General features: G+C 43.4%; 1 protein-coding gene across 1 annotated transcript in view; it reads right to left on the reverse strand.

Annotated features, from left to right (window-relative positions):
• The window catches only part of ADAMTS12 (ADAM metallopeptidase with thrombospondin type 1 motif 12), a 228,973-nt gene that overhangs the window by 57,037 nt on the left and 157,249 nt on the right, over window positions 1-14,687 (reverse strand). Inside the window, exons 13-16 of the mRNA XM_066244268.1 lie at window positions 12,147-12,280; window positions 6,785-6,905; window positions 5,379-5,623; window positions 3,299-3,437 (exon numbers count right to left, since the gene is read on the reverse strand). Of these exons, the coding sequence (XP_066100365.1) occupies window positions 3,299-3,437; window positions 5,379-5,623; window positions 6,785-6,905; window positions 12,147-12,280 (639 nt within the window). The remainder of the gene's footprint in view (window positions 1-3,298; window positions 3,438-5,378; window positions 5,624-6,784; window positions 6,906-12,146; window positions 12,281-14,687) is intronic.

A 14,687-nucleotide genomic window follows, 5' to 3' on the forward strand; every position in this document is an offset into this window, starting at 1 on the left:
TTCTGTGCATTTTTTTTCTTTAAAAATGAAAACTGAAACAAACACAACATATGGCCAGATCTGAGGAAGCTGAGCAGTTGCCATACAGGAGTTTGTCATTACATCCCCTGTTCTGCTGGGACGTTTGAAATGTCTTCCAGTGAAAAAGTATAAAAACTAAAATAATACAATGCTAAAAATACAATAAAGTAAAATGATTGCTGCTATGTGTTTGTAACCCTTTCTCTATGGCAATCAGTTTGGTGTAGGTTTCTTAACATTATCATAATTTTCATACTTTTTGAAACTAGAAAGTCCATCTGCAAATTGACCCTAACAAGATCATTCTTTACAGGAATGGCTCAAAGATGCTCATCAGAAGATGAGAACCAATAAGGAACGGGTTAAGAGAATCTTACTTTGTCTTGTCAGTGAAATATAATGTGTTCATAAAAACGAGAGCTAGAAAGACTGGCTAACACATGGAAAGGCACCATACTATGGTGGTAAGTGAAAACATGTGTGCGAGGAAACGTAAGTACATCCATATGCACACCACTATATATATACATCTAGGAGTAGAAAAAAGAATACTGAAAGGCAATAAAGCAAAGTATCAAAGTGCGTGTGTGAGGATGGGGCCTTTATTTTTAATTTTTCAGTAATATATTTAACTTACTTTTATAATACAGAAAGTTTTCTCTTAAAAAAATAAAACACGATGCAGAGTGAAGGGTCTTCCATTTTTATATTTAGCAGTGTGTGTCCTACGTGAACATGAGCATTTCATTCTCTACGTTTGAGGGTTACTGAAGGAGACATGTTGTCTTTCTTCTCTGCCAAATCACAGAGCTCACTGTCAGTCAGAGAGGCCGTGTGACTGAAATCGTCTGAGAGTCCCTGTTGAGGTTTAAGAGCCAGAATGACAGCTGACTGAGTAGGCAGAGGTTATGCTGAAGGACAGGCTGAATCAAGGCATTGCGCCTGACGCGCATTTAGTAAGGGTGTCTCCTGGCTTAGCTAACTGGGATATGTCTTCAGGATCACTAGACAAACTGGCCTTTTATCTTGTATTTCCCACACTCTGAAATGTGCACTTGTAATGCAAAGGGTTTGTTCCAAGTTGAAATAGAAGCAGAGGTGGGGGTGGAGATATTCTCCTGTTTTATTGAGAAGTCCCTGCCCGGTCAGGACTGTATGAGTTTCACTCCTTTGTGTCCTTGGACAATGATTTAACGAACGAACTATAGAAATGATCCCTGAAAGTGTAGTCTTAAATGATTTAAGCCCAAAGCTAAAACCTGTACTTCCCTGAAAGACCAGAACAAAGGGGATGAGAAATAGAACAAGTATTTGTAACTATAGTCCCGATGACTGCATTTTCCTCACAGCTGCTCCTCAGGGAAACATTTTTCAGCAACTTATTTTCTGCTTAAATTGCTTCTATTTCATCATTGAGGCAGCCAGCCTGGGCAGCAGGGGCTGCAAGGGACGAGATGTGGGGGGGCAGGACAGGTGGAAATACCGGAGGCAGGGCGGAAATAGCAAGACTGACTCTGACACCTCTATGGCTGCTGCCACAGACAGATTTCCAGGGTTTTAGGATTTTCAGAATATCACGTATTTTGAAATGAACATATGATACGATTCCTGTGATTTCTGAAAGTGTATTGAAGGAAGGAAAGGAAAAAGTTGGTAATACAAAAATTGTTTACAAGGTTGATGGTGCATGACTCAATGTCTTTCTCTAATCCTCTTTCCAGGACTACCTCCTGGGGCTGGGACTGGGGGGTGGGAGCAAGTCAACAAGTGATGCTGAGACACGTAGGTGATGGCAGCCCGTGGAGGAGCGGATGGTGTTCCTGGCCCCGTCGTTCCCTTTCCTGTGTCTCAGGTTCTGGCACGCCACCCTGTAGCTGCCTTAGTTTTATAGACTAGAGACAGGAAGTTCCAGAACAGACTTAGACATGATCCAGAAGGAGAAAGAGAGGTAGACGCCGTCTCACACAGCACTGCTAGGAAAGCCAGACGCTATCTCACACAGCACTGCTAGGAAAGCCCTCCCAATGAGAGAAAGGCCTGCCCCTGCCCTCGGGGGCTTAGGGGAAGCCACGCAGCCCTATAGCACGAGAGTTTGTGCTCCACAGATGTCCCCACACCCCTCTGGGTTCCCAGCCTCCTTGTGCAGTTAGATCACACTATCCGGACTGTGTCCCAACAACAAAATGTGAGAAGCGATCTGTGTCGCTTCCAGGCCAATGCCATGAATAAGAGGCAGTCTGCTTCTTCCATTTCTCTTCCTCCATAGAAGCTGGGAACCACACATTTTGGATGTCTTAGCTCTGAGCTGAAGCAGCGCCACTTCACCTGTGGCAGACTTAGAATGGATTATTGACCCTGGACGGTTGGCTCAGTGGTAGAGCACTGGCCCGGTTTGTGGATGTACCAGGTTTTATTCCTGGTCGGGGCACACAGGAGAAGCACCCATCTGCTTCTCTACCCCTCCCACTTTCCCTTCTTTTTTTTCTTTCTCTCTCCTCCTGCAGCCATGGTTTGATTGGAGTGATTGGGCCCGGGGGGCTGAGGATAGCTCCATGGCTTCCACCTCAGGCACTAAGAAGAGCTCCGCTGCTGAGGAATGAAGCAATGCCCTAGATGGGCAGAGCATTACCCTCTAATGTGCTTGCCAGGTGGATCCCGGTTGGGTGCATGCAGGAGTTTGCCTCTCTGCCTCCCCTCCTCTCGCTGAATAATAATAATAATAAAATGGATTATTAAAAACCTTCATTATGTTGAATTCCTGAGATTTGTTTCTTTGTACCTATAGCAAAACGTACCCCATCTTAATACTTGACAGTAAGGAATCTCTCCAATGCTTGATTTTGTGCGAGAAAACCATTCTCCCAGTAGATATAAAAGCTTGGTAGATTTGGAGACAGAAAAAGAACACTGTGCTAGAAATTAGTGTTTTTTGGATTTGGCCATGATTTCTAGTATGTTTTGGGGTAGGTCGCTTGACTTTAGTGGTTCTCAGGCCCTCAACCAGAGCAGTGGTTGTTTTAAGTCTTTTTGATTTGCTTTTTAAAAAAGACATGTAGCCTTTTCTTTAAACAAAACATTTCATGATGGCCAGTCCCCGAAGCTGATGAAAAAAAAACTGCCTCTCCATTTAGACCACGGCCTGCACATTCACTCCCCACAGGGTTCCCTGGGCCATGTGGAGCCCTGCAGAGCCACGGGCACAGGCCACAGGCTGAGACTGCCTCCATGGCCCATCTGGAGCAGATGTGGAGTCTCAGTGACAGCAGCAGTTTCTCACCTGTCCCACACGTAACGCTGCACTCTGTCCAGCGGCCATACTGCCAGAAGTACATCAGCTTCTCCACGTCATTGTCCAGGCCCCCTTTCCGGACTGTGTACTCATACTTGATGCCAGGGTTAGTCACCTGGAATAGAAGCTAAAAGGCAAGAGAGAGGTCATGTCACACTGTCATGACTTTACACTGGAAACCACTGCCAGGTAGATAAAAATATACTGCTCATAAAAATTAGTGGATATTTCAAAATAAATATGAAGCAATAAAAAAAAGAGGCATTTGATTTTTTTATTAAATAAGAACATCTGAAAAGTTAACAAGTCAAAGAAAATTGATTATGCAAATAAGATGCAAAACCAACTTTTATTTCATTGGTGAAAAGCCACTATACAAAAGGCTGAACGTACTGGAGTATCTGCACGTTCCCTGATCCCCTAACTTTTGTGAGCAGTGCAATTTCCATCATCTCATAGTAGATATGGAAGCATGCTCTAGAACATATGCCATTAAATGACTATACCTCTACCTCCACCTGTACTTCTACATCCACCAATATCCGTATTTCCCCATTCTGCTATTGCTTGGCTAAATTCCAATGGGAATTTCAGTTCATGGACACAGGAAGGTCATTCAGAGGGAGTTGCTCTGAGGGAATGGCAAGGAGGGACCTTTGCAACAGTAGGCTGGTAGGTCTCTTTGTGCCTTCGTGTACATGCTAACTCTGTGATTACGGGTAAGTTACTTAACCTCTTCGTGCCTTAGCTTCCCCATTTGCAGACTGAGGATAATAATGGTACTACTAACGAAGTTGTTGAGGGAATTAAATAAATAAATGTAACGTGATTAGATATGACTGGACCAGGACCTGCCATGTAGTCAGCACTCAGTAAATATGAACTTTTATTGTTGTTCTTATTGCCTTATGACACTTTCCTCTAGTTCTCTGGCTGCTTAATTCTTTTAAAGCACGTAGTTCTGGGAGAAAAATGGTCATGGGTTTTAGCCACAGCATACTACTCCCTCACGTCCTTCTCCTGCAGGTAATTTACCTACAATACATTTAAATTGAATTTATCTTAACTTAAAGGTGGTGGGTTGGTTGCACCATGGGTTGGGAGTTCCCATAGGTAAGTCTTTTCCCATGTAGACAGGTGAGACATTAGGTTTCCCAAATTTATGAAACCTAGCTATCTAGCCTTGACCTCCGCCTCTGTGAGGGCTCTTGTCTCTGGCTCTGAAAGGACTTCCCTCTCACTTCTAATAGGGTTAGAGCTGACTCTCTCTTGGGCCATCTGTCAGCCCCAACCTGCCTTGTGTCCACTGGTATAATTATTCCACTCCTTTTCTAGAGTTCTTTGCCAATACCAAAGACAAATCACTCATGGCTGTGAAGAACACATCCTGCGTTCTAACCCCTCTCTTCCTGGAGAGTTTCACAAAGTGAAACCTTCTACCTGAGGACAGCCACATGTGAAGGAACCATGTCAGTTCATCAACACTGTTGGACAGTTATGTGGAAACCCATGCCAGACTAATAGCATCCTTCTTATACCCAATGAACGACCATCCTCAAATAAACAACCATGTCAACCACACTGAAAGCTGAACTCAAACCTCCCAGTGACTGGTTTTAGGGTCTTTGGAATTTTATTACAGGGGGGTTCAGCAATTTCTAGGCAATAAAGGATTAACAACACAACTAATATCTTGCTTCCCTCCCTGGTCCTTGCTAAAAGAAGATTTGGGGTTTTTTAATCTTATTTTTATTAATTTTAATGCAGTGACATTGATAAATCAGGGTACATATGTTCCAAGAAAACATCTCCAGATTATTTTGACATTTGATTTTGCTGCATACCCCTCACCCAAAGTCAAATTGTCTTCCGTCACCTTCCATCTGGTTTTCTTTGTGCCCCTCCCCTCCCCCCACTCCCTTTCTCTCCTTCCTCCCTCCCTCCCTCCCCATCCCCTAAAAGAAGTTTTAAAGCTTTTTAATTTATGTCTCCTAGCAAATACTTGGGAAAAGAAAACTAGAAAAAATCCTTACTGATGTATATGTCAGCAGTTTCCTATCTGCATTACCTGGATCCACACGGACTCATTGGTGGGACCCGTGGCCATCAGCTTCTCCAGGTCTCCTTTCCTGTCGTACTGAAAGACGGTCCCTGCCAGCTTGTAGTTCCCATTCCACTGGATAATAAATCCTCCGTTGAGGTAATACTTTTCAGGGTCTTCACTCCTGATGGCCAGAAAGTTTCCAGCTCCCTCCACCTCCATGACTCGTATGTCCCTTGCTCCTTTTGGAATCAGTGCGATGTCAACATAACCTAAGGAGATAAGATACTACAGTGAATGAAAGAGGCATGCCTGCTTAGCTAAACAGTCTGTTTCTGACCCACTGTCCATCTTAGCATTTGGTGCCCTTGCTCTCCTTCTGGGGTTGGTGGATGTACTAAGCACAGAGAATTTGAAAGAGCTTGGCCACAAGCCGAATTCTCAGGAGCTCTGTGACTCAGTGTGTAAACAGTTTTGCAAGGAGAGATGAAATAAGTACAGACTGCACTCTGAAGCTTTTGTGGTTGATTCAGCACCTATTTTTCTGTGATTTTATGTTACTAGTTCAGAATTTTAATCCCCTTGCTAGCTTTCTAATAGCATCTCCGCTCCCCCATCTGTTGCTGTTGTCAGATTAACCTTCCTAACATTGCACTGGATACATCTCTTGCTCATCCTCATTGCCTGCAAGTTAGAGACAGACTGCACATGACAGAGACCCCAACCGAGAGAGGCGTAAAACGAGAAGTGAGTTTCCCTCTGTCTGTTCCCAGTCCTCGTATCAAAGATAACTACAGTTAACAGTTTATTGGGTTCTCCCATAAAATTTTTTATACATACACATCATTTTTTAAGCAAGTGGGATCATATTATAGGAGCTATTAACTATCGCCTTTTAAATTTAATGTCTTTCTTTTTTTTTTTTTTTTTGAGCATTCAACAACTGCAAAAATGACATAATCTCATTATGGGTGCCCTGTAATGAATATTTAGGAGGAAGGGAATGGTTACCAACCTCTTTACCTAAAAAATGAGGAAACTGAGTTTCCAAGAGAAAAAAAAACCTATGGCACATCACACAGTATTTTAAAGGGAAAATGTGGTGGGTAAACCAGAGATGAAAATCAAATCCTCTCATGTGTCTTGTCCTCACAAGCCTTCCTTACAGAAATGAGATACATATTAAAAAGTTGCAGGAGTGAAGAGCTATTGAGACATTAGTTCTATTTCAAGGGAAGGGTTTCAGGGTTAGTAAGTCTATCTCCAAAGTATTAAGAATAATGGACATATTTATTCAGCAAAATCACTTTTCTTCCATTTTCTCCATTTTGAATTCTTTGAAAGTCACAATCTGCTAAAAACAAACAAACCACAGCAATCAATCTTGTCCTCCATTCTTAGTCCCCTGCCACGTCAATATGTCTGTTTGTTACCAGATCCTTCCTTCTGTTTAAACATCTTCCTCACGGTCTGGCAGGCAGAGCCGTCACCGAGGCACACCCCGCAGCGGTCCTCTGTGGCGTTGGAACCAATCTCAAAGTCACAGCCAACCATCTGCAGGGAGAGACGCTGAGAATGAATGACACCGGCAGGAGATGTCCCACCTGCCTTGGACCTCGGACTTGTCCTTTCCCCCTTTGCTCTTGATGAGACAGTGGCTGCAGGCAGAGATAAGCACAAATGCCTCCTTTTCTGGTGAAGCAGAGAAACAACTAAAGATCCCACTGGAGGTAAAGGAAACACTTGCTTAGAGGAGATACGGGTACATAGCGGGAGGGTCTCCCCTGAGTCAGAGGCAGGAGTAAACACAGTTCCAAAAGTTTAACTGTAAAACTGTCTTAGAATCAAAGTGGATGGAGCAGCAGGTCTCTTTTGGATAAGGAGACCTCAGGGCCCTCCTCTCCCCAGGACTTCCATGGGTCATGCAATTACTCCACCTGTAACTGGGCTGTTCTCTCCCTTTCCATCCCTCAATGGGCTGTTCTGAGGACTAAGTAAACCAGCAGGCATCAGAGGAAGGCCAGCTTAATGCTGAGGCAAGACAACTCCAGTCCGTGAGGGATGAAAGCTCAGACCTGCAGGCCCATCAGCAGACCCTTCAGAATGTCCTGTGAGCCCAGCCGCTGCCGCCCTTCACACTCAGCCACACCCCCGCCGTCCTGACCTCTTTCTCTCCAGCCGCACAGGAAGAACTGGCCGATTCTCCCCTGAGCCAAGAACAATCTCGCCTGTGTGCTGGACCAAACCCCTTCTCAGTTTCTCTCTGTCCATTGATCCTCCTGAATCACCATCTTTCCCTCTCCCCTGAACCCTTCTCTCTCTCTTGTCCATCAGTATGGCCAGGTCTTTCCCGTCCTAAAATTCTCATTCTGGAAAAGCAGAGCATCAGTGCTCGGTAGCATCAGATACCGAAGAATCGTGACACAGACTGAGAGTCACGAAACACGGGAGCTGCCCTTGAACTTGCCTGGCTCTTGCTTTCTTTCCTGGCCTCTGCTCCTCACCACATGTCAGGGGTAAAAGAAAGAGGGAAAGCTATACCAGATTCTGTGAGTTAGATTTTTTTTTTCTGTTTGAAAAGAATTGTATCCAGCACTGTATTTCCCCATGTATAAGATGCTCCAATGTATAAGAAGCACCTTAATTTTGGGTCCTGAAATTTGAAGAAAAAAAAAGTATTACATAAAGTTATTGAACTCAATTTTTATTCATCATAAAATTCACACAAGTGCGAAAAAGTGGGAAATGCAAGTAAAAAACTACAATCACTGTATAAGATGTACCCAGTTTTTAGACTCCAAATATTTCAGAAAAAGGTGCATCTTATACATGGGGAAATACGGTAAGTTTATTTTCTCTCTCAAAGGTAATTCCCTTCCTTATTTTAAAGCCACCTCAAATTGACTGAAAGGAAGAACAGTTTGGGTCATTAAATATACCCCCACACACACCAGCTAACAGAGAACAACTGCCCACTGACAGAGACAGCCCCACTCCTCACATTAACCATCTCTGATTTCCTTTCGGTCCATAGACTGTGCTACTTGACCCAGTTGGGAAAGAAAAGTGCTAAGAGATTTAAAAACTTAGTCACGCTCATCACAATGGAATAATAAGCAATCAGGACCCAGTCTTTCACCAGGCCTGGAGCCCTACATGAGTGAATAAACAAGAGGTATTCTTACTAATTTTCATGTTTAGCTTGTAACGTTGTTTTATTTGTAAATTCTCAAGTCACTGAGAACTGAAACACCAACTGGCACCATGACCAAATCCTCCTGTAATGTTGTCATTTCTTTCCACAATCCCTTGGCAAAGGTAAGGGCTGGAAGAATGTCTGGTTCTACAGTGAAATTGATTCCCAGCCAATGAAACTTCAAGTGTGACAATAGTTAAGAAAGATTCATGCTTAACAGAAAGGAACAGGTAGATGATTTTGCCTTTTAATAAATGGGACAGCAGCAATGATACTTCCCTCACCATAATTCTGAAGACTAAGAGATAGGATCTGGAATTCGGGAGAGAGAGCTGGCCCAGAGAAATTAACTTGAGGTGTTCAGAATATCATTGAAATGGCCAAAGTGGCCTTGTGAGAGAACAAAGAAGGTGCAGGACAGTTTCTGAGAGGCGTGAGAGAGAGACCTAACTGAGGACAGGTGGGAGGGTGGCCAGGGAAGGGTAAGGACTCAGCAGGGATTGAAGACTCTGACTTTGTAAGGACACAAATTCACAAAGGTGACTTTTTATTATTATTATTATTATTATTATTTTAAGAAGTACATAGTAGGCTGCCAATAAGATAAAAAAATGGTTGTGGTTGGGTTGACCAGAACCAGGGTCCTGGATGAGAGACTGATGGAAGTTCTAAAGAGGAGCCATCTAGGGGACCGTCGATGTGATAGCTCAGGGCGTCTGGGCTCTGCGGGAAGGAACCTAGGCCCAGGCCATGCTGACTGGGAGAACAGGGAAGAGTAAAGGGACTGAAAATCTCGGGACTGGTGACCAAGAGAAGAGGTGACAGGCCAGGAAGTTTAGCAGGATGTCTTAAGACAGTCCGTAAGATTGCAGAGCAGGGAAAGTAGTGATTAAATATGAGAAAGATAGGCCCTGGCCGGTTGGCTCAGTGGTAGAGCGTCGGCCTGGTGTGCAGGAGTCCCGGGTTCGATTCTCAGCCAGGGCACACAGGAGAAGCGCCCATCTGCTTCTCCACCCCTCCCCCTCTCCTTCTTCTGTCTCTCTCTTCCCCTCCCGCAGCCAAGGCTCCATTGGAGCAAAGTTTGCCTGGGCGCTGAGGATGGCTCTGTGGCCTCTGCCTCAGGCGCTAGAATGGCTTTGATTGCAGCAGAGCAATGCCCCAGATGGGCAGAGCATCGCCCCCTGGTGGGCATGCCCGGTGGATCCCAGTTGGGCGCATGCAGGAGTCTGTCTGACTGCTTCCCCGTTTCCAACTTCGGAAAAATACAAAAAAATAATTAAATAATTAAATAGATAAATAAATAAATATAAAAATGAGAGAGATCCTGAAAAGTCAAAGTTTATATTTATGTATTTGATAAACAAGCTTAGGAGTTCAGTCCAAGTTAAAAAAAAAAAATGAGGGAAGGCACAAATAGTGATCTCCTAGAACAAATTCAGTTTTGATCAAGCCTTGATAATTCCCTTGACAACAATCTGCAAATCTAACATGCCAAAAATGTTGGCAAATATAATTTCAAAATAGACAGTAGAATGTGTGAACAAAAAAAATATAATAAGTATTTATATAAATATAAGACAACATATTTCCATATCCACAAAGAGAATGGATTAGACAAACAACTGTATACATTTTCTGATGGTGTATCTTTTTATTTCAATACATGTTCAATTCCCTCACCAAAATAAAAAACAACTTTGTTGTAAATGAATAAGACTAACAAAGCTGAAAATTTCTACAACCTGGACTTTTGGAAGAGAAATTATATTTAGGTAATTAAGGTTAATTTGATATAAATAATTTTTCAGTGTAAAAACTTAGCTCAGTGTGGTATAGACAGAAAGTGGGTAGTCATGACTTCTAAAGGCCTTAACTGGTTTCCAGAAAGAGAAAGGCAAGCTGAGAGAATATGGCTTACTCTATTAAAGTGATTTACTTGGTTTTAAAAGAGGCACCCCTTATATTTTTGTTTAAAATGCTTATGTTTCCCATCACAGGCTAAACATGCCTCTATGCATGCAAAGGTAGTTAGGTCTAAGAGACCATTCCGGTGTTACATTCATTCTCCGTGATGTAAGTTCTCAGCCCTAGCTACATATGGCCATCAGCTGGGGAGTTCTTCAAATATCAATGGTCAGGCCGCAAATTCCAGAGGTTCTGAATTTTGAGATCAAGCCAGACATCAGTAGTTTTAAAAGCTCTCCAGGTGATTCTAATAGGCAGCCAAGCCTGAGAACCTGAGAACCGCTGCTTTAGACAATGGAGGGCTGTTTGGGACCAAATGAACTAAATCAACCTTCCCCACTCTGGGGAGCACATCTAGCCTAAAGCTTATTACTTATTTTTGGCTCTCTGTAAACAGTGGTAATTCATGAGTCTGAAAGAGAATTTTGTCTGAGCTTTTTCAAATCTAGAGTCTGACTGTGGTCGGCTGTCCGCTCACTCATTCCTGGGAATCACCATGCAGCCTCCTGTGCTTTGGTCAGTTCCCAAACGAGTCAGAGCCAACTTCAAGGTGGTAAGTGCACCTTCCCAGGGAGCTGAACAGTTATGGGCAGGAGCTTTTTTACAGTGGCAATTTGATCCGGTGGGAAAGAAAATATGATAAATATTTGCAAAAATAAATAAAATGTAGTATGAATTTATTGTGTGCCAGGTCTCTGTTATGGGCTTCACATAGGTGTTATGGGCTTACTTAATCTTTTTGACAACCCCAACTGGGAAGGTATATTAATATCTTGATTTTACAAAAGGCAGCAGAGCCTTAGAAAGGTGCACAGGGCTATACCGCTAATAAGTAACGGCAATGAGTTCCCATTGCAGAGCCTGAGCACTAAAGAGCTATACATTTTATTAATGGTTAAGTAGGTATTTCTACAGTATAGCTTTTCTTTCATTAACTAAAAATGATTGATGATTTAATCCATCATTGACTGATTAAAACTGAGCTTTATGCCTGGGTGTGAGATCACAACACCTGTTCATTATTTCCTTGCAAACAAACTGGGAGCACGGGGAAGGACTTTCTCAATGGTTGTACACATGAAAGCATTAACAAGTTGGGTCTCAGTGATTTGTATAAAGGCAGAGGCGAGGACAAGCTGAACAGATATCAGAAGACCTGATTTAGAACTACCTTCCCTGCCATCTCTCTCTTCCTAAGAAGATCCTCTCGCTAATCAATGGAGAATTAAGTGTAAAAGTGCTTTGTGAAAAGCACCATATAAAATAGCATTAATTTCTGGGGGGGTTTTCCCCTAAAATTTAATGACTGTTGGCAAGTAACCAATGAACAATGCCACGGAAATAATCTGGTTTGCCTTTTCCTGACAATCCCTCCGTTAATTTGGTTCTTCTTCAATGTGACCCTCCTCCATGCCTAAAATAATATCCCAGAGCACATCGACAAATCAAGGCATGAAGACAGCAGGTCCAAACCCTGTCCCTAATATGCACTGAGAAGTCTTGCCTCACAGACCAAAAATAAAACCCAGACCACATCCATATGCCACAAAAGCACAAGGTTCAAAAGCCTAACTTCTTGAATTAATGAAAGCATGATTTTATAAAGTGGTAGATTAAGGAAACATACCCAATACCTTACATATGCCATTAATACAGACATTTCTGCTGCTGCCGCCTTCAAAGCAAGGGGTCCCGTCGATGACAGCATCCAGCATTTTCTCGGAGAACTGGCCGTCCACGGGTCGGCAGTAGAGCTCGCAAGGATGGACTGAGTGAGAAAGAGACAAGTCCTTGTAAGTCGGCCTTTTAGGCCGGCACTCTTCCCCCAGGATTCTTTTGTACCTACAGCTCTGACCCCAAATGTCATTAATCTGGAGATCGCCATCTTTTAGCGTTCCATGACATGCTAAAAAGTAAGGCTTTGTTTGTTTGTTTGTTTTTTGGTCAAAGACTTTTACAACAAATTAAATTGGAAAGATTGCTTTACAATGTTATGCCCTTTGTTATAAATAAATTCAGCATTGAACGGTGCTTGTGAAAATAAGGCCCTGCGCACCTGGGGTTAGCCTAGAAACGAAGTAATGTCAACCACTGATACAGGATTTAAGGTCAGCATGACACTTGCCCACCGTTTGCAACAAGGTAAGTAGAACTCCAGGGAGAAGTGGTTCCTTCCAAGGGGACCCACTCATCACTAACACCAAAACTACGATCATAACCTACCCCCTCCAACAAAATTCTCCCTATTCTCCTCAAGCCCAGTAAGTCTTTGGACACAGATTCAGAGACACACTCAAAGGGTCTGCTTTTAGGCTGATGCTGAAGACAAGGCTTATCATAATGGTCCATCCCCTCATGCTGGGTCCAACACTGAATCCATTCCAAGGTTCAATTTTCTATTCCTTATGAATGAAGATAGGGTGATCTACAGCGCAGAACTGTTCTAAATGGTTACTTAATAAAATATATATCTAAACATAGGCATTTGGAGTAACCAGAAAGATAGGTAACTTTAAAAATATATAAATGAATAGGTTGAAATTTTAATAAGTAATACATGTATATTCTAAGAAGAATTGCAAAGAGTAATTTTCTTTGGAATGCTATGTCTTGTTTTCTTTCTCTTTTTTTGTGACAGAGACAGAGAGAGGGACAGAAAAGGACAAACAGACTCGAAGGGAGAGAGATGAGAAGCATCAATTCTTCATTGCAGTACCTTAGTTGTTCATTGATTGCTTTCTCATATGTGCCTTGACCGAGGAGCTACAGCAGACTGAGTGACCCCTTGCTCAAGCCAGCAACCTGGGGCTCAAGCCGGTGAGCCTTGCTCAAACCAGATGAGCCCACGCTCAAGCTGGAGACCTTGTGGTTTTGAACCTGGGTCCTCTGCATCCCAGTCTGATGCTCTATCCACTGCACTACTCCCTGGTCAGGTATGTCTTGTTTTCTTTATGTGAAGAACTTATGAATGTCTTCTTGAGACAGGTCCTTTTGGGATCTCTGATGGATCTGTTTATTAGGTGAAGGACTCTTAGTTTCTTGATGGTGTGACCAGCTGAGAGCTCAGAGACCCCAGCTATAGGGCCATTTGCTATTGACCCACCTCCGTGTAGATGGACAACAGATGCAAAGGCAGAATGCACAACTCTAGGCATGGCTTCTCGTGGATGCAATGATCCATGGGTAAAGTAATGAAAGTTCAAAACACAGAAAAATAACTGAGAGCAAAAGCTCCAAACACTGAAACACTGGACAAACCTGAGCCGAGGTCAAGAGCATGTGTCCAGAGCTTAAAGAAGTAAGGTAAAAGCAAAGAAAGAATGCTGGCTGATTTACATGAGGTGCTGTGGATGAGTTGTCTGGGAAAATGAACAGTCAAAATGAGCTGGAGGGATCACTGGACAAAGAGCCAATGGAAAAGGGCCAGGTGACCCAGGGACAAGGCATGACTCGAATTGCTGTGAATCTTCATTCCTGGAAGCATAATTAGCTTTGTCACTGCCTGAGCTGGAGCAGAAAGTACTTAGAGCAATTCTACTGCTAGTAGAGAACACCATCCCCACGTGTGGAGTCCAGGGAATCATTTAAGAAACAATGGGGGCCCTGGCCGGTTGGCTCAGTGGTAGAGCGTCAGCCTAGTGTGCAGGAGTCTTGGGTTCGATTCCCAGCCAGAGCACACAGGAGAAGTGCCCATCTGCTTCTCCACCCTTCCCCCTCTCCTTCCTCTCTGTCTCTCTCTTCCCCTCCCGCAGCCAAGGCTCTATTGGAGCAGAGTTGGCCCAGGCGCTAAGGATGGCTCTATGGCCTCTCCCTCAGGTGCTAGAATGGCTCTGGTTATAACAGAATGACGCTCCAGATGGGCAGAGCATCGCCCCCTCGTGGGCATGCCGGGTGGATCCCGGTCGGGCGCATGCGGGAGTCTGTCTGACTGCCTCCCCATTTCCAACTTCAGAAAAATAAATAAATAAATAAATAAATAAATAAAAAGAAACAATGGGCTATCAGGAAGGGTAGAGGCAGGGGAAATACTTTAAGACCTTGATTTAAGCTTTAGAATTTGGATTTGGGCTTTTTATACTTGGACGCATAGCCAAAAAGAGAAAGCAGCCCTGAATAATACTGGGGCTTTTCTGAATGAATGATCTGTTCCAGGCTGCTGGGATGGCCTTGAGACT

The sequence above is a fragment of the Saccopteryx bilineata genome, chromosome 1 (genome assembly GCF_036850765.1).
Source record: "Saccopteryx bilineata isolate mSacBil1 chromosome 1, mSacBil1_pri_phased_curated, whole genome shotgun sequence".
NCBI lineage: Eukaryota > Metazoa > Chordata > Mammalia > Chiroptera > Emballonuridae > Saccopteryx > Saccopteryx bilineata.